A 25,397-nucleotide genomic window follows, 5' to 3' on the forward strand; every position below is an offset into this window, starting at 1 on the left:
ACAAAATATAAATTTATGCTTTCTGAAATTTAAAAAATTGAAATAGATTTAAAATTTGATGAAATATGTTTCATTTTACTAGAGTCTAGTAATTGGTAATTTTTCAGAATATATATTTTTTTAATTAAACAGAAGTTTTGATAAAACAAACTGGCATATCATTAAAAGAAAAAAAATGTTAGTATAGTTCCACGGTTAGATGGTTTAATAGATAGTTAAATGGTCGCTTTAGAGTATCCATGTACAGTGTTCAAGTTGCGGAATTATTGGCGCAAGCAGGATTTTTTTTTTTTTCAAAAAAAATTTGGACACACATATACGCTCATGGAATTTGATAACTTTAATTTTGGTTTAGCTTTTCATTTGGATATTTAACCCTCTCTTACCCCCCCCCCTCCCATCCTCTCGGGATTAGGTAACTAGTTTGCTTTACATTTTCTCCCGCTTGAATTCTCGTAGATTTACCAGCGACTGGTAAGAAAACAGATCAAATTTTTCGAACTCCGAAACCACCATCCCTGGCTGTGCCAAGATGTGATCTAGCCTACTTTCCTAGCCTCCTTATAGTCTCTGTGTTACATTTATATTCTGCGGAATAAGATGTTGCAATTTTTAGTTATGCTCATCTACGAGTGTAGAAGTAAGAACAGAGATTATCATAGCAAAAGTGAATTATTCAGAATGTTTATATATAAGCTGGTCTATCATTCGCGCTGCAAACGGGTTATGAAATAAGCCTTCAAAAAACAACAACGAGAATCCGTTTTGCAGTAGTCCCTACAAAATAGCCTCACATAATTTATCAGCTGAGAATTCGACTTTTAGACTTCACGAAACTTTCTGGTAGCATTTGCAACATTCTAGGTGAGTTAGGCCTAATTAGTATATCTTCTTAGCAACATGACTATTTACTAGATCAAGTTAAGTTAAAAAGCATTTTACAAGTTTTATATGTCTTTTGGAGTTAATTCGCTGATATACTAATATGTCATGTCACATGAGTAGCCCATAATTATGAACGCCAAGTTAAACAGCAAAAGGAGATCTGAAAGCTAACTTTAACTTTTTATTGTATGAAAATATGTAGGCCTATCTCTTTTCAGAGACTAATCTAACAAGGCTCGAGTTCGGATCCCGGCTCGAGCAGAGGTGTGTTTGCTAAACGCCTAAAAGCAGCACAGAAACCTTCTCCAAGATACCCCCTCCCCTCCGCGCCAAAGATCCACAAAAGAGATAGGACCATAGCGCACCGAGCATGCGCTATATAAAAGCAATTTGAAAAGAAAAAAAAGTTTCCTGACAATTCGTTCACAGACAAATTGTTCACAGACAAATCGTTCACTGGATAGTAACATATTGTTAATATTATTTATTCTCGTCGTGAACGATTAGTCGTGAACCAACTGTCGGTGAACAAGTTGTCTGTGAGCGAATAGTCGGTGAGCGATATGTCGCGTGAATGAATAGTCGGGTGAACGAATTGTCGGGTGAAAGAAATGTCTGGTGAACGAATTGTCGTGTGAATGAAAAGTCGTGAACGATTTGTTGGTGAACGAAATGCCAGTGAACGAATTGTAGTGTCCCCGTCCAAGATGTAGGCTAAGTGAGAAAACAAGGGAGGGGGTCCATAACAAAATAAATAATATATAGCCTGAGAACAAATCAACGGGCGTAACCGGTGGTTAATGCTAGTTACTTTATAAAAGAGTGGCCATGATGGCTGATGCAGTGTTATTGGTTACTATTTGTGGGTTGAGTCCACACCTTCGATATAGGTGACGGAGGTCACGGTTGAGTATAGGCCTACAATTGATATGAATGTAAATATAGAGTTGAAGTATAACATGTGCTGAAACAAATGTGATATATACATATATTAAACATAAATGAACAGCAGCACCAGGGACCAAGTTTTTTATATGAGAGAAAGTAGTGAATTAAATGCTACGAAAATAAGGGGCTGTGCCGACCAAGGCTCGAACCAGTGACCCTGGAAACGACAACACCGCCTAGCGATAAAGCCGTATGCAAATTACCACCCCAGTGGTTAATGGTCAATGGCGAGGTGGGGGGGGGGAGGGGCAAGCTAGGGCATGTGACCATTATTATGTTTAATATATCTTATCTTATCTTATATAATACAGACGTTACTTAAAAAAAGAAGATGATTACGTCCTACGCGTCATGCATTTAGTCATGCATATTAACCAATGACTTAAATTCTGCCAAGTCACTGGTTTTCCTGGCTAGCTCAGGTAATATATGTATGTATCACATTTGTTTCAGCACCTAACTCTATATTTACGTTCACAGCTTAATTGCTCACACCCACTGAAGCTTCTATGTGTAAATGTATTTATGTTGTCCACTTGTCATTATGAGAGATAGAGCCATTGTTTGTCTAATACATGCCTAACGGCGGCTATCTGTGCCGGCTCTTTGAAGTTGTTGGTGAACGGATGTGGCGAGGTGGGCGGAGGGCAAGCTAGGGCATGTGACCATTGACCACTGGGGTGGTAATTTGCATACGGGCGAAATGACTCTGGTCCAGAAGAATGTTTTCTTGGACATTCAGATGGATTCGCTTAGTGCGTTTTCGCTTGGCGGCAGGGGCGTAACTAGGGATTTGGGGGCCCGGGGGATTGACCTCTTTGGGGGCCCCTTGCATTTTGACATTCGTCCTATGACATGAGATAATGTACGCAAAAATACATAAGCCTAAAATCAAATTGGTTCAGTATATCAGTAAACTTAACAAAAAATAATCATTAAGACTCTTTTAATGAATAATACCGTTGTTTATTAGTTAAATAATGCACAAGTGACAAATCTCAATTGATATCGCTTCACGTCGTGCATTAGGCCTATGTGCAGCAAAGAAATCTATAACATCATCTACATTGATACTTTCTAGTATTTGCGACTTCACTGACATTAAAGCCATGATAAGTCTTTCTTGCGTCATTGTGCCCTGAGATAGTTTTTGATGAACTTGAGCTTTGAGAATGATCTCTCACATGATGTAATGGAAGTGGCCTGAGTTAGCGGTATTCGGAGGAGGTTGCAAGGTTTGAGCACACTTTACCATATGAAGCCTGTTTCCTCAATATGTCTATTGGTGATTGTATTACTGGTTTGTTGATGAAAAGTGCTCGTGCATCAATGACATCATTAAAAAAAGCGATTTTCCATTTATTTCATCATACAAACGGGAAAAGTAACACAGTTTGTCATAAGCGTGTCTTCATCTAACAGGTGTCTTGGTTCAAGAAGAAACCCAAAGGTATCCATTTTCTTTCCAGCTTTTGGAATCTACCCTTCATCTCCATATGAAATCTGTTCAGCACTTCTGTCGCAACACGTTTGAATTGCAGTTCTATTGACAGTCCTACATTAGAACTCAACTTGCCATCAAGTCTTTTCTTTCTTCTGGTTGTTTTGATTACAGGGAAGCTATTCACTACCTTCTTTTGCTTTTTCGATGGATTGGGTTTTTGTCAGTTTCTCATCATTTTGCAGAAAGCATGAAAGGGTACTAATTTCTTTAGCAGCTTCCCGTATATGCAGTCCAGACTTTTGTATTTCTTCTGAACTATATTAATTGGGCGCAAGAGCTTTGACCAGAATTCAAGATAGGCAAAAAATTCTTAATTTTCCACTGCATGAAGAAGATTCTGTGCTAATATTATATGATATTACGTCATTGTTGGTTGTTTATGTTTTGTGCGAAAGCAAAAGTATTCAAAGCATCAAAAGTGGGAAAGATCCATATCTCGTTATGCTCGAGTATAGAAATACTCCGATAAGCGGACTGCCGTATTCACCATCACAACTGCTGACGAGTAGAAGATTCAGGGAATCATTCCAACTGATCGCAAACTATTGAAACCATCGGTAGCTGAAAATGCAGAGACATTACTCAACGAACGACAGATGAAAAGCAAACTGAAATACGATGCAAAAGCAAGACTACCTAAAGATTATTCTGTCGGAGAGTTCGTCTAGGTCAAACATGGCAGAAAGCAGTTGTCATAAAAAAACATTCAGCACCCAGATCTTACATCATAAAGACAAACGATGGAAAACATACAGAAGAAATCAACGCTTTTTGAATAAGAGTTTCGATGAAGACATCTCTGGGTACTATGATACCGATGAAGACAATGAACTGCAAACTGTTGGAACAAACGAAACAGACTGTTATAGACCAACGTCTAGAGAACTTGTTATGCCAGTCAAGACAACCAGAAGTGGACGAATTGTTAAAGTTTCTAGTAGATATCACTCTTAAGAACTTTAAAAGGAAGGATGTGATAATAACTTCAAAAGGAAGGATGTGCTAATATTATATGATATTATGTCATTGTTTGTTGTTTATGTTTTGTGCGAAAGCAAAAGGATTAGATGGAAATAAAAAGAGTTTCTACTGGATTGAGGAAAGATGAATAGAGGGGTAATAACTCGAGTGTGAAGTTTAATTATGAAATTATAGACGCCAAACCCGAATAATGAACTATTCTAGCATTATTAAGAAAAACTTTTCGATCTGTTATACTCGATTCTGTAAATTTTGCTTCAAGGTTAATTAGTGTAGCCATAAAATACTCGCCATTTAGATCTATTATTAGTAAAGGTAACAAGATACCCGAATTCGCTGTAGGCCTATAGGCCTATCATGCAGTTTTATTCGTGGCAACAAAGTTTAAAATAAATGTTGAAAAAAAAAGACACCCGTTGACACTATTTGTCAATCAAATATAATAATTTATGTATTTACAAATACATTTCGGACACCCATTTGGGCCCCCCCCCTCCCAGGTGAGGCCCGGGGGGAGCTTAAAATTCTCCCCCCTCCCCCCCTTGGGTACGCCACTGCTAGGCGGTGTTATTGTTTTACTAAAAACATCACAGAAATCCAGGGAAATGATTGCAAAAAGCGAGTATAGGGTGCTCTAACTCTAAACCCGGGTAGATGAAACTAGTAAGCTATATAGGGATAGCAGTTCATCTACGAGAGAAAACTCCGAAAATAAACACCTGCTGCCTTGCCGATGATCTTGGATGATCAAAGGCTATGGGTGCACACCCAAAAAGAAAAGCAGGCTGAAGTCGGAGTAAATGGGCCTCCTGGTGCATACACATTGACATGCAACCTTATCTATATGTTAGAGTTTTGAGACTTTAATATTTTGCTTGTGTCTAGATGTTGATTATTTATAGAAATAGCCTAACTATCCATGGACATCTATGGACATGCCATTATTTTAATTTCAGTCAGTTAACAACATGTATTGACTAGGAATAATGTTATGTCAATTATAGTGGGCTCATTTAGTATATTATATGCGAAAACAGTCTAGAAATATAAAAACAAAGGGATAGGGATCCTTGTTCTTAACATTATGCATTACTTGGAACTTGGAGTACTTAGACATTTAGAAGCAGTTCGTTTGTTTTAAGTAAGGAATATAAGATGTATATCTGGGAACTTAGGATGTTTTCTAATAACTTATTCAGCGGAAGATTTGTTCTTTTAATTGTAGAATGCCATAGAGATTTTATGTCTATGTAGAATGCAAAAAGGGAGGTAATAAAGCTGTGCTCACAAAGAGAAATCTCTTTTTCGAAAGATAAGAACGCTTTCTATTGTCAATATTTTCTATTGTGCTTTACTAGGTCTAGATCAAATAATAGTAATATCTAGACGTCTAGATTTAGATCACTCGTACTAGTCTAGATAGATCTATAAATATCTTGGTCTAATAGGTTATACACTCAGAATCATATCTAGAATAGTATACAAGAAAGTTAGAAAGTGTAACAAAGTATCTGGCAACCTGCGTGTGGGTGATTTATTAACTTATTTATTATACAATTTAACTTATTAATTACAATACTTGAATTTGAATTGAATACAATTTCTCAAATTTCTGAAAAGGTTTTAGTTTTACTATCGTGTCTATAGTGACTTTATAGTCTATACTCTATACTATTATTCTAGTATTTTCATCTCATAGGAAGTAATTTTAAATGTATTAAGTATTTCAATCATATTATTATAATTATTCATATACACATATCCTAGTCCTATGTGACACTATGTCCCTATGTAGGCCTGATAATTTTTTTTTGTGTGCTATTTATATTCTAATATAGATATATATTTATTATTCTATGAGTATGAGTTTACATTGTTATTTGATATATATAATAACACTATAACAGTAATATCAAGAGAGTGAGGATGTGAGTAGTTTATGGTGATTTGAATGCATTGTATTATTGTTTCTTTGTTGTTATTTAGGTATGTCAGAGTTATATCCCTTTGTTTCTTCATTTCTTCTGAATAGAGTGCAATGTTTAATTGTGAGTTTGTCCTCCAACTCTTGGCAAGTGTGTCAGCCTTCTCATTTCCTTCTAGTTCTATATGTGTATGTATCCATTGGGGGAGCTACCGCCTTCTACCAAGCGCGTCCCCAGGTGGCGGATAGGGGAAGGACCCTTAGATATAAGGGTTAGCTGTGAATACCAAATAAACAGCCGCAACCTACTTGCTTGCAGTCATGGAGTATGAAGTGGAATATTTACTAAAAACATCATTAAATTCAAATACTATTTATCATTTTGTTATGATAGTTTACATTGTGCAATCTAAATTTTTTTTTTATCTCTAATTACTCTTTTATTCAATTCTTTTACAGTTTTTTAGGTTCTTCAATTAACAAGTCCAATGAAAGAGAATGTGCTTGTCAATTTTTTAATTTATCAATGATGGAAATTAGAATAAAGAGGAAAAGAAAGATTAATCCTTTTTAATATAGGAATGCTTTAAATTTGTCATTTAAAAAAACCCATTACAATGTTAGAACAGAATGAAAAATCTTTGAAGGATCAGGCTCAAGGAGAATCACAGAAAGCCATGCTTTTTGTACCATATAGATACAACAGGCCACAGATGCTGCCACCTCTCATTTGCTCAAGGCGCCTTTATGTTCACCTAATATTGCTTTTAGTCATCGTTTTCATGTTGGTCATCATCCGGCTGATGTCCACTGTCAAGGTGAACTTTGTCCACTTTCATCTTGAGAGTGACTCAGATGCTGAGCTTGTAACACTGCCATCGCAATTTGCTCACTCAAGAGGTGCTCTCTGCCTTGATGGATCACCTCCTGCATATTACTTTAGACCAAGTAAGCTAAATCCTAAATCATTTTGGTATTACTAGAGGTTTTACATAGTGACTTTTAAAATGTATTTTGTGTATTTTACTACTTTTAAATTTTTCAACTTCTACTATTAGCTTACACTCTCTTCATGGGTGAGTGGGAGGAAAAGGTTTGGGGAAGTCTGGCACTTCCTGATAGTGAAGTTGATAGTGTCATAATGATAATGGGGATGTTGTTGGTTGAATTCAAATACTGATTTTTTTCAATGACAATGCCATTCAATCAGATCTGATCTGTTTGTGATTTGATCGGATCCAATTCTATTTGATTTGATTCTATCAAGTCAAACCCTATAAGATCTGTTTAGGATCTTGATTTGATCCAATCATATATGATCCAAATCTGATCAATGTTCAGTTCAATCCAATTTGATTTGATCAGATACTATCAGGTATTTGTACTTTCACTCTACCTTAACATGGAGCATAGTATTGATCCTCTAGATAGAAAAAAATGTCATAGAGCCACAATTTCCCTATCCCTTAGTCTGTTGTACATTTGGGGCACCACTGAAGATCTGTTGAAAGTCTTTCTTCATTTCTCTCTGTCTTTTGCCTTTGATAGAATCTCTTTCAATGACAATGTTGTCTTCCCATCTGCCTCTTCTTTATCCCTGAAAGAGTTGTTCTGTGAGCCCTGAGGACCTTGTGAAATGACCATAAAGTTTATGTTTGTGTTTTTTTTGTTTTTTTTTTACTGCAGTTAGCATATCCAATTGCTGAACTAATACTGTCTCTAATCTCTTTGTTTGTGATGCAGTCTTTTATGTGATACCTAAGACCTTTCTGTTGCGTCTCAATTCCATTGCTAGGATCCTCCTCTGTAGTTCTGCAGTCAGTGTCACAGCTTTTTAAACATCTAGGAATGCGACCATGACCAGGGAACACATCAGTCTGATTTTAGTGTTGAGGGCTATGCTAAACTCCTATACTGCCCCATAATCATTTACTAACTATGCTTCTGAAGAAAATGGTATGATAGAAAACCTTATTACTTACTTGGGTATTTTACCTTATTTATATGGTTGAGAGAGTTGATATACATTTCAATTACCACTTGTGTTTATTGACATATAGATCACACAATTATAGAAGCAATGTAAAAATGTAATCTATTCAAGTTGAAAAAATGTAATTATATTCTAAAAAAAAAAAAGGCTTTAGAATAATTTATATTGGTGAATGAAAATAACATGTCTATTATTTAAGAGTCTGTTTGTTGGGTAAAAACGTGACATTGGTCACAGCTTGAACTGTTTGCAGTATTGTTGCATTGATTAGCATTTAAAGTTATTGACAGATGGAGGTGAAAAATGGAGTTATGAGTTTAAATGGCTTGTCATGAGGCTAAGATTTATTTTCTGCACACAATCACTCACTCTCAAGGGAGTTAAGAATATTGACCAAAATTATTTTTAAAGCAAATGAAGACAGGACATAATGCTATTTTTATGTGGAACAAACTGAATAAGAGCCTTTAGCTCAGAAGAAAATTTCAGCTAATAGAGGAAGAATGTATCAAAATTCCATTGGGATGGGGACGCAAGGCTGAATTACCACTACAGCTAATATTTCCTCTGTCTTGTGTTATATCGACTACAAGGTGGCCACACTTTGTCATCAGTGTATCTATAATACAGAAATGTCCTTGTACCTTAGTGAACTGATCACTCCGTATGTTCCTTAGAGAACACTGTGCTCAATGGACTCAATGCTTCTAGTGGTGCCACGTTTATCCCTCAAAAGCTACGGTCTGCTGGCTTTTTCAGTGCATGGACCAAAGTTTTGGAACTCACTCACCATTGATTTCAGACAGATAACATGATACACTACTTTCAAAATGACCTACCTGTTTAAAACCTTTTTAGATTAGTTTGTCATTTTAGTTCTCGTGTTTATGTTTGTAATGTTATCACAGCGCCTTGAGCCTACATTTTGTTTGTTAACAGCGCTTTATAAATAAAATTATTATTATATGCTAACAAAAAAAAAAAAAGCCAACAATATTCATCCATTTTTCTGTTTTGTCTAACTTTCTTCATTTGCTTGGTATTTTTTCTTGTTGAATATTTTTTTTTTTTTGCAATCTATAAAATCTTGTGATGTTACTGTTTGATCTTTTGACATTGTCGCTGTATTAAATATTTCCTCTATAATTTCTGTCAACATTAATTTTGAACAGGCCTGTTATCTGTCAAGTTCTGGATCATTTATCTTCCTGGAGGCGCCTGGTGTAACTCAGAATATGATTGTTTCCAAAGGTAATTATTCAGTTTCTTATCATAAAACATTTCACACTTCCATAGATATAAAAATTTAAAAAGTATATAGATAAAATTTTGATTTCTCTGTTTATCAAATCACCATTTCCCATTGTCTTAACTATTCGACCTGCTTAAGTCTAGAATTGAGTGTGGGAAAACATATGAAGTCAAGCAAAGAATTGCTAACTAGTGTCGAAATCATCTAATAGCTCAAAGCTTTTATCTGAATTAAAAGATGATCAACAGATCACATGTATTACCCCAAAGATTCAACAGACTAAAGGACAGGTGAAGGTGAAAAGATCCAGCTTTCACATGCTTGCTAGAATTGCCCAAACCACAGCTTCTTTTTCAAAGTTCAAGATACAAATATAACTGCACAAATATCTGTACACCTTTTTTGGCATGATAGCTATATAAATCTCCATCTCACAGGTTACTGTCAATACTAATGGAACTGAGCATCTGTAGTCTCATTATGCACTGTTTGCAAATTTTTTATGACCTGGATAGCACCACAATTTGGGCTGGATATACCCAAAGAGTAGATATTAATGTTTGAGAGTCAGACTCTGACAATAGTGTTAGTTTACTTTAGTTTAGTTATGGAGATGAGATGCTTTGAAAAGCTATTAAGCATCTTTCTCAGAGACTGTGCTTAACAAATTGAGAAAGTCTGCCTGTGATTTTGTTGATTGTAAATGCAATCAGCTCCTTTTACTTGATATTTGGGGATTATAGGTTTTAGAAATCCGCTGCTGAGGACAGACATAGGCGCGAAAATAAAATCTAGATTGACCACCTGCAGACAATGGTTATGCCTGCGCTGAATGTGCCAAATATTTGTAGGTCGCAACTAGGGCTATATAGCCACAGAAAATACTGCATTCCTCATTAATCTTCGGACTCGAATACAAGCCTTATTATTATAGGTTTTAGAAATACATTTGGTTGCAAAACAGTCTTATCATATTTTTTTTGCCTAAGAAATTTCTGAGTTTTATTTAGAATATTTGTAGATTAAATGTTTTAAAATTTTCATTAATAAATTGAACACATATTGACCAGTGCGTCACATTAAATATTTGTATGTTTTTTTCTTCTGTTTGTTAACATAGGAGTCTAACAGAACTAGGATCATCACATGTTGCAAAGATATCAATACCTATGGTTGGCATTCTCTCTAATGATTGTGAAATAAACCCAGATTTCTGCCTTTGGAATGTTCTGGTCTTGCATTATTGTGATGGCTCTTCTTTCCTAGGTAAGTATTTAATTGGATACACAAAATGTATTTCTGATTAGTAGATTACTGTGCAACAGAAATTTTTAAAAAGGCCAACCAATTCATGCATTTTTTTTTCTTTCATTTCTTAACTATCTAGTTTACTTTAGTTAAATTATATAGGTTATGCATGACTAAATGCATGACGTGTAGGACGTAATCATCTTCTTTTTTGAAGTAACGTCTGTATTATATAAGATAAGATATATCTATAATCCCAATATTTTGATATATCACTAAATATTTAGAAGGATTTAACTCAATTTTATAAAAACAATTACTTCTTAGAACACATTTGTTTGAAAAACACCATATGCGTAGAACTTTCATGATAATTTGCTATTAATATAAATGTATTGATTGTTGTAAAAAGAGATGGATGCTCTTAAGTCATTGTTGAAAAGTCTAGATAATATGATCAACTGTTTATCTACATACCAGGCAATGACTCCACTGTCCGCAGTTATGAATCACAGTCTTTGTACTTGAGAGGAGCAGTGGTGTTTGAAGCTCTGATTGATTATCTGAAAGAATCAACAGATTTGGCTGAAGCAGAGCAAGTTGTCCTAGCTGGCTCATCTGGTAAGTAATGATTTATATACAGACTGAATATTGCAAAGGAGCAAAGTTATTTAAGTTCTATATCAGTAATCCCTAGATTTACCATTTGTATTCTAATGTGCTGTCATTGCAGTTACTTTGCTTTCCAGTTGAGTTTTTCATGTTTTATTGTTTATTTTCTTTGTGTTTGTTAAATTAGTTCTTATTCTGTATTGTTCGATTAATGTTATGTATTTGTTCTTGAATGATTTTATGTATTTGTTCCTTATTGATGTCATGTATGTTTTCTTAAACAAGCTGGTGGTATAGCTGCTCTCATCCATGCTGACCGTCTCCGCACCATGCTGCCCCATTCAGTCAAAACAGTACATGCTTTAGTCGATGCTGCTATGTTCCTGGACTTGCCAGATGTTCGGGGAAACTTTGAGTTAGCCAATCTGTTTAAGTCTGTTTACAGCTTTCATTCCATTGAAAGTAAGTACAAGTAGAACTTTATAATCTCTCTAAATAGATCAGTACAATTAGAACTTTATAATCACTCTAAATAGAACAGTACAAGTAGAACTTTATAATCACTCTAAATAGAACAGTACAAGTAGAACTTTATAATCACTCTAAATAGAACAGTACAAGTAGAACTTTATAATCACTCTAAATAGAACAGTACAAGTAGAACTTAATAATCACTCTAAATAGAACAGTACAAGTAGAACTTTATAATCACTCTAAATAGAACAGTATAAGTAGAACTTTATAATCACTCTAAATAGAACAGTACAAGTAGAACTTTATAATCACTCTAAATAGAACAGTACAAGTAGAACTTTATAATTACTCTAAATAGAACAGTACAAGTAGAACTTTATAATCACTCTAAGTAGATCAGTACAAGTAGAACTTTATAATCACTCTAAATAGAACAGTACAAGTAGAACTTTATAATCACTCTAAATAGAACAGTACAAGTAGAACTTTATAATCACTCTAAATAGAACAGTACAAGTAGAACTTTATAATCACTCTAAATAGAACAGTACAAGTAGAACTTAATAATCACTCTAAATAGAACAGTGTGAACAGAGACCAATGTTGGACTCTAAACAATAGAACTGGAAAGACAAAAAAAGAAAAGTGAAAGCCATGCAGCAGGATCAAAAAGTTTATTGGGTCTCATGATAACTTCTAAATTATTGTTAAAAAAAAAATTCTGGTATGGCCATGCCTCATGTTCCTTACTTAGAACTTGAAAAGACTTTCCTGCATAGAAAAGTACTAGGTGTCACAGATGCCATTATAGATTTATTTGTATATTTCACATTTAAAAGCTTATGTGTAAATAGAAATATAAACCCTTGACTGAGCCTCAGGAATTACCCCACAAATCTAGATCCTTAACAGCGCCTCAGGTTTTACCCGAGACGTAATTATGATGTTGCAAATCTATTGGTTGATTTGAAAATAAATAAAGACATTTTTTTAAAAGAGTTAGCGCCAGAGAATTGACGAGAGTAGAAAGAACGCCAGTCGATGAAAGAATGTCCTAGTAGATAGTCACGTTTCTAAGAGCTCTGATTTAAAGCCTTTGTAATGTTTTTTTATACGTGTTGATCTGTAACTTGTACATAAGCTGTACTTACATTTTATATTTAAATAAAGTTCCAGAGTTGTGTTTTAGCAAAGAATCTTTTATTGTGAATCCTAGATCATCATTTATTCAACTATTTTAATTCGTGAAATCCCCGGCACCACAACACAGGTTGTGACATCTTGTGTTGTGACATCTGGCACTCTCCGACTAATAAAAGTTTATGGACAACTTCTAACGAAATTTATTCAAGATCTAGGACCAATTTCTAAACTCTTCAAAGGAACTTCATTCTTATTTAACGGAGGACAGAATTTCTGTGTTTAACAGGTCAGTTGGTTATCAATAATTCTTTTATAAAGATTTTCGTTAGAGTTACGTCTAACTCACGAAATCTATTATTATATGTAATTGGCAAAAGGAATAAGACCAATATACATAATAACTGGCATTATTAAAAGACCAGTAAATCAAATAACTGGCATTATAAAAAAGACCAGTAAAGCAAATAACTGGCAATATAAATGACCAGTAAAGCAAATAACTGGCATTATAGTCATTATAAAGAAGACCAGTAAATAATCATTTGTCTGGCACAAAGTAAACAGAAGACCAGATTTAACCAACTGTTAAACCAGTAAAAAAAGTACTAGGCTCAATAGATCTATATATCGAAGTGTACGACTCCAGTAGTACTTCTACTGTAAAACAAAGTTATACTTCATAGCCAGTTACGGCATAACTAACATTGATTTGTTATATTCAAAACGTTACTATATTTCTACATTCCAAGTTGGTATATTTTTCAACATGTCTCCAAAGACAAGAACACAAAGATGGTTAGAATTATTTGACATAGCTAAAGAAAAACAAGTACCTAAACCAGATGAATGGGTTCATCGACAGGAAGAAAAAGAATATCAAACAAAGATACGTCAAGAAGATAAAGAAGCAGAAAAACAAAGAGAATATCAAGCAAAAGAACATTGTAACATGACTTTAACAACAGACATAATAGGTGAAGCCATAGCTTTAGCAGAAAAACTCAATATTCCTTCACATGAACGAGAAAGATGGTTTGATAATAAATTAGCTGAGATAGACAGAGAAGATGACAAAAGACGGCAAGAAGAACTAAAACGAGAATTATTAAAATTGAAAAATACCGAATTCAAAGCTGAACAAAAGAATGATGCAACATTAACAAGAATATACCAGAAAGCTCAATTAAGAGAGCGTACAGCATATCTCGAAGATGGATTTCTCAAGAAGTATATTTTCCGCAAGTACAATGTAATTGAACAAATATATGTACCACAGAAGTACAGACAACAAATAATCAAAGCCAAGCATGAGTTTTATGAAACCATACATATGAGTGTAACAAGTACTAAGAAGAGAATAGCCAAAGAATATTATTGGCCTAGCTTGACCAAAGATGTCAAGAAATACATTAATAATTGTTCACATTGTCAACATGATTATTGTGAGAAGAAACAAACTCAAAAGAAAAGCAACATAACTAAAACAAAGAATGAACCAGACTACAAAGCCAGAATTGACAACAATGAATCTATGCATCATGACTCAAGTTAATCTACAGGGACATCACTGCCTACTACATGTCCATCCCTACCTACTACATGTCCATCCCTACCTACTACATGTCCATCCCTACCTGACAATACAAGCCCATCCCTACCAATTACTTTCCCATCCCTAACCACTGATGATGACTTCATACATCAAGACTTGAACAAGACTGCATCTGCATCATTATCTACCAATACTATGGTATTCATTGAAAATTCTTGCTACAATCAAGACAAGTCTCAAGAACCAGAAGCAGAAACTAAAGAAACTTATACTCAATCAACTTTGGCTATACCAGACAAAAGGAAAACAGTTCAACTTGACTCTACAACTTATACAAAAATTCCTCATTTGAAAAAATGTGAGTCAACTAAAGAAGCCATTACAACCAAGAACATTGAAAGTCAAAGAATATTACATGAACACATGAAATCAAGACATTTTGCTCAAGGAGATCAAGTCAATCTACTGTTACCAGATTGGAGTAACAAGCTATTCTACAAATGGCAAAGTCCATTTACCATCACCAGAAAGATTTCCAACCTGCTTTATGAAATCAATCTTCAACATATCATTTATCAATGTTCATGCCCCTACTGAAGATGCAGATGATAACACAAAAGAAGCCTTCTATGATGGACTGGAAAGAATTTATGATGAAGCGCCAAAGCATGACATCAAAATAGTCCTAGGAGATTTCAATGCAAAAATTGGAAAGGAACCAGCATTCATACCAATAATTGGCAAAGAAAGTTTACATGAAGAGACCAACAATAATGGCATAAGATTAGTGGATTTTGCATCAGGAAAAGGAATGTCTATCAGCAGCACAAAATTCCAACATAAGAATATTCACAAGGTAACCTGGATCTCACCTGATGGCAACACCCAGAATCAAATAGATCATATACTCATAGATAAGAGACATGGATCAGACATACTAGATGTAAGAAGTTTCAGAGGAGCTAATGCTGACTCAGACCACCTACTAGTAAAAGCTAAATTTAGACAAAGAATAAGTACCATACACAATTACCAAAGAAAGAGAGCAAAGCAATATGATAGTCAAAAACTCACAAAGGACCCACTTGTTGCAGAAACTTATAGAATGGCACTCCAAACACAACTGACAACATTAGAAAAGGACTGCAAAAATAACATAAATGAGCATTGGGAAATAATAAAGCATGCTATCAAAAGAACAGCAGAAGAGGTAGTTGGATTTAAACAAAAGAACGAGAAAATAGGGTGGTATGATGATGAATGCAGACAAACTATAGAAGAGAAGAACAATGCCCGAATGATAATGCTACAGAGAGAAACCAGGAACACTAGACAGCAATACAATGAAGCAAGAAGAAGGGCCACAAAAGTTGTAAGAAAGAAAAAACGGGAATGGGAAAAGTCCAAGATCACTAAAATTGAGGAACTAGCAAAGGAGGGAGACATGAGAGGAATGTATATGAAAATTAAAGATGAAAAGAACGGATTTCAAGCTAGATCACACATGTGTGAGAACAAAGATGGTCAGCTTATTACAGAAAACAGCAGGGTCATTGAGAGATGGGCTGAATACTTTGAGGAGATCCTAAATACCACTGAAGATGGAGACAATGGAGAATATGAACTGCCGCATGGGGGACCAGATCCCTTAGTGAACCCTCCAACACTCATTGAAACATCAGAAATAATTAGGACCATGAAGAATCACAAAGCACCAGGAGAGGACCAAATCACAGCAGAACTAATTAAATATGGAGGGAAAGACTTACATTCCCAAATACACAGACTAATATCAAGAATTTGGGAAGAAGAAGTAATACCAACAGAATGGGAAACGGCTCTTATAACCCCAATACACAAAAAAGGATCCAAGTTAAAGTGCTGTAATTACAGAGGAATCTCTCTACTAAATGTGACTTATAAGATACTGTCTAGGCTTATAACTAAGAGACTTGGAAAATATTCAGAAGAAATCTTAGGTGACTACCAATGTGGTTTCAGACCCAACAAATCCACAACCGACCACATCTTCACACTAAGATGTATACTAGAAAAATGCCATGAATACAACATACCAATCCACCAACTCTTTATAGACTATAAAATGGCTTATGACAGTATCAGAAGGAAATACCTATATGACACACTACAGGATTTTGGAATACCCAATAAGCTGACAAGACTTATACATATGACATTAAACAACTCAAAAAGCAAAGTCATAATACAAGGAGAACACTCACGGGAATTTAGGATTAAACGAGGATTAAGACAAGGAGTCGCACTTTCCTGCATGCTTTTCAATTTAACACTGGAGAGAGTTATAAGAAATATACACATAAACACAAGGGGAACTATTACTAACTACTTCAGGAGAGAAAACATGGGTCCACAACCAACAGGGACGATATACAGCCAACCTCTACAATACCTTGCTTATGCCGATGACATTGCCTTATTGGGTAAAGAAACCTCTGACATCGCTAGAGCCTTCATACAACTAGAAGAAGCATCTCGACCAGCAGGACTTGAGGTCAATGACAGTAAAACCAAGTACATCACAATGACAAGAGACAATCAAACAGAGGGACAAAATATCAAAATCAAAGACCACGAATTTGAAAACGTCCAAACTTTCAAATATTTAGGAAGTACTATTAATTTAAAAAATGACCTACTAACAGAAATAAAGGAAAGAATAGCAGCAGGCAACAGGGCATTTTATAGCACCCACCATCTACTTAAGAGCAAAATGATTTCAAGTAAAACCAAGAAAATAATATACAAAACTATAATAAGACCAGCAGCAATGTATGGAAGTGAGACCTGGACACTGACAAAGACATCTGAAAATTTACTTAACACTTGGGAAAGAAAAATCCTTAGGAAAATCTATGGTGCCATACAGGATGAAACAGGGTGGAGGACACGCACTAACCATGAGTTATATCAATTATATGAAGACCCACCAATAGTGAACGAAATTAAAAAGAACAGACTACGTTGGGCAGGTCACCTTGAAAGAATGTCAGACAACAGAGGGGCGAAAATCGTATACAGGCAAAAACCAAAAGGGAGGCGACCCAAAGGCAGACCCCGAATGCGATGGATAGATGACGTGGAAGCAGATCTGAAGCAGATTGGGGTTAGGGCGTGGAGACGAAAGGCCCAGGAGAGATCTGAATGGAAGGATGTGTTAAAGCAGGCCAGAGCCCTCCACGGGCTGTAGTGCCACTGGGATGGATGGATATTTATGAAATCAATGTCAACAAGGTTACCAGAGTATTTCATGTTCATATGTTTGAACATTACCATGAAACAGATAATGAAGACATCAAAGCAGAAGTTGATAATTTTACAAGCTTAGCAACTATTCCTGAGGAAGAAGAAGAAACATCATCAACACCCATTCCTGAGATAGATGTTTCATTACCAACATCAAATCAATTTGACATTCCCAAGGTCATCACTCTGGATGACATAGCACTACAGAAAGTGAAGGACACTAAAGTGTTTACAGACCATGCAGATTTCTTAACCAGTGTTTCTGAAACTTTTTCAGTCCTGCAATTTGAAAGCAACTCAGAGAGCAACAACATTGACAACACCAAGTTTCATCCTCCGTCCACTCAAAGGGCAAATTTTCTTCAGACAGGAACAAATGAACTTCTTCAACATTGCTGTTTTGACCGATTGAACTCAGACATGTTCAGTCATTGCTCTATGGAACATTCTAATGCAAAGCATTCTGCTACCATTGTTCTACAGCGTCAAAGTTCATCAACCAGAAAATTGAGTTTTGGTTTCGGACAGTTCTTATTTTCACCAAACTCAAACGCGGTTCAATCAGACATTATCTGTGAGATCATTATGACATGGAGACAACAGCTTTATAAACTGAAAGACCTTTTCTTCAAGTTTAGAAAACGCATATGCACATCCATGTCGGCAATTCAGAAGGGTTCCGAACTTTACATTTCTACTTTACATATGTACTATAGCATATTTAGTATCACTTGATTCATTATCATTCATACTCGTCAAGGAAGAACATTATCCAGTTATATTTAATTAATTAATTAATTTGTCTACTCATTTTTTCCACAGGAGTTCTATATTAGATATTACATTTTTTTCAGCACCAAGCAACCCACTGAGGAAAGTCACTCATTCAAGATACTTTGTTTATTATGTTTCAGCATCTTTGCATATGACATGCATCAGACATTTTAATTTTTAAATCATGAGCATTTTATTTCAGGTATTTTATTTCAGGTATATTATTATTGCATATATCCTATTATAATAGTACAGATACATGACTTATAATTGAAATTCTTCATTGCTTCACACATATTAAGATTTTTATTACATTTAGTATCATTATTCAGAAGATTGTCATGTATACATCAATTTTTTCTATGTCAATTTTTCATATGCAATATATTTTTCCATGTACACATTTTCACATTAGTACTAACCAAATGAGTTATAACATCATAATTAATTTTTTATATTTCCAAATGATGACATTTTACATGTATTATTTTTACGCATTTCTATTACCATACAAATGCTAAATGGAGGGGGGGGGGTAATATGTCACAGATGCCATTATAGATTTATTTGTATATTTCACATTTAAAAGCTTATGTGTAAATAGAAATATAAACCCTTGACTGAGCCTCAGGAATTACCCCACAAATCTAGATCCTTAACAGCGCCTCAGGTTTTACCCGAGACGTAATTATGATGTTGCAAATCTATTGGTTGATTTGAAAATAAATAAAGACATTTTTTTTAAAGAGTTAGCGCCAGAGAATTGACGAGAGTAGAAAGAACGCCAGTCGATGAAAGAATGTCCTAGTAGATAGTCACGTTTCTAAGAGCTCTGATTTAAAGCCTTTGTAATGTTTTTTTATACGTGTTGATCTGTAACTTGTACATAAGCTGTACTTACATTTTATATTTAAATAAAGTTCCAGAGTTGTGTTTTAGCAAAGAATCTTTTATTGTGAATCCTAGATCGTCATTTATTCAACTATTTTAATTCAAGTGAAATCCCCGGCACCACAACACACGTTGTGACATCTTGTGTTGTGACACTAGGAAAAAGGAATTCTAATGCCTTAGTTTGCAAGCCAAAAAAGAGAGAGCTTGTCAGGCCTCAGTGTGCAATCTGGGGGGGGGGGGGGGGGGGAGAGAACTGACCAGGTAGCTAGGTCACATTGTTTTTGTGTAAGAAAGAAACTTGTTTGTTATTAGACCTTGGAGAGTTATTGATGTCAGCAATCAGTATTTAGAAATACTTAGAAAAAAAATATGTTGAGGAAAAAACTAACAATGATGTAAACAATCCAGAAAAGACTTTGTATGAGACTATATAAGGGATGTAAAACTATAGGGATCATTGCTCAATGGTCATTATTCTGTGATAGATAGTTATCTTCAATATCTTCTGATGTTAGGATATAATGGCATCTGTAACCTGTTGCACATATTAGATTCTGCATTGAAGAAGTATTTCTTATTACAAACAGTATTTGTGCTTGTTATCATAAGGTTTGATTGTATTTACAGTTTTCATTTTCGCTCTTATATTTGATAAGATTCTTATGATTTTCTGAAACAAAGGTCTTTTTTTTTTCTTGGAGAAGACTTAATGTTTAATTGAAATGCATTATATATATTTTTTTTAGATTCCAAAAGTATTCAAGAATGTACAGAAACACAACCAAATATAACTGAAAGATGGAGGTGCCTGCTGCCTGAAGTGTACTACAAGTTTGTATTCACACCTATCTACTTTGTAAACTCAGTCTATGACACTTGGCAACGAACTTATCTTCTAAAAATCTCCTGTTTTGCCTCTGCCTGTCCCAGTGTCCACAGAGACGTAGTCTACAATGCTAGAGACTCCATCTTGACTTTTGCTCATAACATCACCAGGTATAAGAAAAATGGAGTCTATTTAACATGGTGCCCAGTTCACACCATCTTAAACCAGCTTAGGTTCTCATCTGCAGAGCTCGGGGATTCAACAGTACAACAGTCACTGTCTTCCTGGCTGCAGCATGACCTCTCTCAGATCACAGGAGATAAGAACTTTCTAAGTCTTGAAGCTGCACTAGAAGTTTGTAAATCAAGTATTAAACTCTAATTTTAATTTATTATTGACAAGGTTATAATTTTTTCCTTCTGTGAGACGGGTGGTGGTGGCTTTTGGTGAGAAGGAACAAAATTAGAAATAATTTTTATTGAAATTGTGAAGCCATATTGTGAGATTGGGAACAAAAAAAAATTTTAAAATATTATTTTGAAATGGGTTTTATGATACATTATGCTCCACTATTTTGTAAGTTTCAACTTTGTGAACAGTGTTTGCTACAAAAGATTACTTTTTAAATTGCTTCTAGATATGACAAATTTTAATTCCAACCACTTATTGCTCTCAGCCCAATTCAACAATTTGCTTTTTTTCATGCTTAGTTAGTTACTTTAAATACTGTTTCTAAATCTAGCAAATTTTTTATTTTGCCTTTTTTTTTTCAGTATCAGCCTTTTTCAACAATGTGCAGATTTTTTCATAGAATCCATTAATAGAAAATTTCTTTTTTTTTTTATCTTCACTTTTCATTAAACTATTTCATTTGTTAATCACTTAATTTTGATCAATTGTTTTTCGTAAAAATGTATTATTTACCAGGTGGTAGTTTTTTGTTTTTGTTTTACAACCTCTCAGGTTGGCTACTACAATTTTCACTGCTGAGTAACCATACTTGCTACCTATGTATTGACAGCTTGACTTTTTATTGAGTCAAATGAAAATGAATTCTAAGCATATTTAGAGTTTTGTGTTATTAACTGTTTCTAAATTTAATTTCTTGTATTAGTCTTTAAGAAAAAAAAAATTTGGAATCTCTCTAAGAAAAAGAGCTTTTTTTTCATCCTGTTGTACCAAACATTTTTTCTTTCACAAAATAATTCTGAGTTGTAGATTTTATGTCTTTGAAGGGTGATAACCGACCTAAACATATTGAAATCTGTAAAAAAAAAAAACACAAAAAAAACAAACTTTGGGTCATTGTAGGTAGATTGCAAGATAAACTATAGTTATTATAATCACTCTGTAAAAAAACAAGAAGTTGACTCCCCTGCCTATAAAGTGTTGTGTTTATTCCTTGGTTTTATATTAACATAGCAGCCAGTTTTCTCATGGAGATACTAAAATAGGAGATACATTTTATATGTTTTAAAATTTCTAATTTCTGATGAATTAATATCTGTAAGTATTTGTTTGCCTTTATTAATTAACATGGTAATAAAAAAAAATAATTCATTAACAAATAAACTTGATCTAAAAAAAAACAACAACCTCAATGCTAATAATTTGCATTTTTACATAATATCAAGTTTTACTTTCTTTTTTTTAATACATTTTTTATGTATCTTTGATAATAACAATATTACCTTTATCTATGCAGGATAATTCAGCCACCATGCTTCCACCAGCTCAATTTTTCCTATTTCTTTTTAAACATTTTGCAAACTAGAAGAATTTCATAACCATGAATTCTTTTTTTTTTTCATGTCTTAATTATACAAGTTAAAGTACAAAAAATGGCATTTACTAGAAACCATTACAATGAATTTCTAGATTCTTGTGTAGTTTGTGTGCACTGGTTGAGGAGAGGGAAATGTAAATATAAGTCTTCCATTCATACTTGTATTTCTGACAAGTGTTTCATGCCAAACTCATTGACCTTTTTGATGGTAGGCTCAAGGGACACAAATCTGGCAGAGGAAAGTGTGTAGAGCTGTACAACTTTTTATCTTTATCCACACATAATATAATCACTACCTTTTGGTTCTCCACATTTGCATATAATGTTTTATGCAAAATCTAGTTCGAAATGAATGATTAGTGTGTTACTGTTTCTCTACCAGTCAATTATACAAATAATTCAATTTCTCCTGTTACATTTTCAAACCTTTTAAAACAACCTATTTTTTCCATTTGTCAGAATTGAAAATTGTTTTCTGTTCATTTTTATAAGTGCTTTCACCATTTTAGCTCAATGTGGCTAAGGAGACCAGAATGGATTGGAAGTAAAGGCAAAAAAAAATTATTTATAATGACTCTTTCTGTCATGAATAAAGAAACTATGTCTTCCTATGTCAAGCCTAAAAGAGCTCTATAAATTTTGAATTGAAATAATATTGATCCTTAGTTCTTATTTTCTCTCAAATGGTCTTCAATCTACTTCCAAATTGTAATTTTTTCGTTGATTAAAAATCTTTTTTTTTTGTTTAACATGAGTATAGTAAAAATTGTGTATTCTTTTCTGTGCATTATGTTGTTGTTGTTTGTTTTATGTTTCTGTCAAATTTTTTTTTTTTAGAAAACATACTCTACTCTAAGACTCAGATTTTCACACCAGGTTTCATGTTTTGTTTTTTCATCAGAAGACCATGACAAGGTATATACAGTGAATGAGAACAAAGTGTTTGTTACATTCCATGTTTTCTGTTCTCAGATCTGGTCATTTTAAAACCTATACATTTGTTAACTTTTTTATTTTATTTATAAACATTCATATGGTTTCTTTTTTGGTATTTATTGATATTATGTTCAATTAAGTTTTTTAATCGGTTCCTCATAGTCATGTTTTGTTATATATTAAGTAGTAATATTTGCTATATATTGTGAATCTGGGTGTGATGTTTACAATATCCTGCACATACTGCATTAAAGCTTATTTATCTTCTTGATGTAGCAAAATATTTGAGGTGTGCAAGTTAGGATACAGAATTTAATCTAGGTTATCATTAAAGTCCAAGGTATTGTGGAAGTAGTGGAAATTTTACAAGAGATAAGCTTAATATTATTAGAAGAATCATGATCATGCCGCTCATAACCTTTTTCCTGACGGTCAACTTACCAATCACTCTATCTTTTCCACATCAGTCTCGATTTTTGTCACAATGAATATAATGGCTTCAGTTTTAACTGAGTTCACCTATTCTCTGGATCAAATTCATATCACACATAAAAGTTTAGTCAAACCCTGCTGAAACATTTATATGGTAAATTGGGCAATTATCAGTGCAAATATGTATTTTGTTTATTGCTGTTAATGGGTTTATTTTCAACTGCAAATATACACACAAAGATTTGTCCATAATTTTTATAATTCAAATTTCTTGGATAAAGAGATCAAAGGACTAGTGAATTAAGTGACCAGGGGTATAAGTGACCGGACACTATATATTCCAAGCAATGCTGACTTCACCCATTCTCTGGATTCAATTTTTTATTATGATATATTGGTTTACTGGTCAAAAAAATAAACTATATGCTTGCTTAAAAATGAACTAAGGCTATACTATCTGGTATTATGCCAAAAGAAAAGCACTTTCTATATATGACCATTATAAAATAATGTAATCGAATGGTTAAAAAAATGAAAGTCTTAACTATGTAGCCAAGTGTAAAAGTGATTTGTTTGTTTCGATGATGTGACCAAGTCTCCAGAAGAACATTTTCTACAAGATTTATATTTGCTTTCCTATATTTCAATTGTATAATTAAAGTCAGTATTAATGTTATCAATATTTTTATTTTTTTTTTAGATGTAGAAGGTTGGTAATCTACATGTTTGTAGAACTCTTTAGGGTAATAATGTTAATAATAATAATTTAACTTATACAGCGCTGTTAACATGCAGACTGATGAACATATATTTGTGAGTTTTTGCAGCTTCCCATTACTTTTTAAATTTTAATTGCAAAATGAACTTGTTTCGTGTCTCTTCATTGTGTGTATGTGCATGTATGTGTTTGTAACTGCCTTCTAGACCAGTTTTTTTTTTCTTGTCTTCCAAGGCTTAAGATCTAAGAGAAGTTTTTACACATTTACAACTCTTTAGCTAATTTTTTTTACATTGTATTTTTCTTTGCCTGTCTTTCTTTATATGTACATAAGCTACATGTTTGCATTGGAATTGTTAAAATAATATTGGAAATTATTTTTACATACACATATTTACAAAATAAAAAAAACAAACCTTCAATCATTCCATTCAAGCCTGCTTTAGCCAGTTATATTTCCATTACCAATATTATTTTACTAATCTATGAAAACAAATGACTAGAGATTGCCCACCATGGTTTGTTCAACACAATTTGGACATGCACCTTTAAATTAATTGATTTTTTAATGTTTTTAATATAAGCTCAGAGGTTCCTTTAGGAATGAACATTTTTATATTGTAACTAATTTCAGCTTGACATACCTAGCAGGTTTGAAACTTATGATGAAATTCCTTTACACATACCACACCACAAGATATGTCAAATATATTTAAATTTGATTTTGTTAGTTTCTTAGAAAACTATTATAGTATTGAATTTGTTTTATTGTTTTCCCAAAGTAACATTTAGTCAATTTCATAGAAACTGGTTTGAGCAAATATCATTAATATGACAATTTAAGCATTTTGATTAAACAAAAATTGAATTTCTTGATGTAAACATTTGTACTAATAAATAGTACCAGTACTCAAAACATAAAAATTAAATTGTAAAATTCATTTCATTGTTCACGATAGTATTAGAAGGTTTGTCAGAGAATAGAAATTGGAAGCTCATTCTGGAGACCAAAAAAAAAACTGACTTATTCATACTTGAAATTGATATTAAAAAATCATCTTTATAAAATTAAACTAATTTTTTTTGTACCAATGCTTGTGACTTAAGGTTTAAGTCAAGAAATTTGTTTTGCAAGTTGAGTTTACTCGTTTGTAAATCTTTTAAAGCAAACCTCTGCAAATAAAGATTTTTCTAACTATCCACCTTCACAATATTGAATACCATTTCATT

The 25,397-nt window shown here is 33.7% G+C and overlaps 1 protein-coding gene across 2 annotated transcripts; it reads left to right on the plus strand.

Moving 5' to 3' along the window:
• The first annotated feature begins 408 nt into the window (after positions 1 to 408).
• On the plus strand, positions 409 to 24,313 carry LOC106050933 (uncharacterized). 2 transcript variants are annotated; one of them, XM_056032156.1, is made up of 7 exons: positions 409 to 864; positions 6,702 to 7,190; positions 9,408 to 9,486; positions 10,608 to 10,753; positions 11,216 to 11,356; positions 11,633 to 11,809; positions 20,216 to 24,313. In XM_056032156.1, exons 2-7 carry the CDS (start codon positions 6,860 to 6,862, stop codon positions 20,674 to 20,676), a joined length of 1,335 nt encoding a protein of 444 aa, XP_055888131.1. In that variant the 5' UTR covers positions 409 to 864; positions 6,702 to 6,859; the 3' UTR covers positions 20,677 to 24,313. The 2 variants fall into 2 exon arrangements, with proteins under 2 accessions (XP_055888131.1, XP_013061467.2); XM_013206013.2 differs by lacking the exon at positions 409 to 864 and adding an exon at positions 5,655 to 5,843.
• The last annotated feature ends 1,084 nt before the right edge of the window (positions 24,314 to 25,397 follow it).

Source organism: Biomphalaria glabrata, chromosome 6, assembly GCF_947242115.1.
Source record: "Biomphalaria glabrata chromosome 6, xgBioGlab47.1, whole genome shotgun sequence".
Taxonomy (NCBI): Eukaryota; Metazoa; Mollusca; class Gastropoda; family Planorbidae; genus Biomphalaria; species Biomphalaria glabrata.

Coding starts and splice junctions, on each gene's coding strand:
- LOC106050933 (XM_056032156.1), top strand. CDS start 6,860: ATGTTAGAACAGAATGAAAAATCTTTGAAGGATCAGGCTCAAGGAGAA. Junction 9,487..10,607: donor GAATATGATTGTTTCCAAAG/GTAATTATTCAG, acceptor TTGTTAACATAG/GAGTCTAACAGAACTAGGAT. Junction 11,357..11,632: donor TGTCCTAGCTGGCTCATCTG/GTAAGTAATGAT, acceptor TTCTTAAACAAG/CTGGTGGTATAGCTGCTCTC.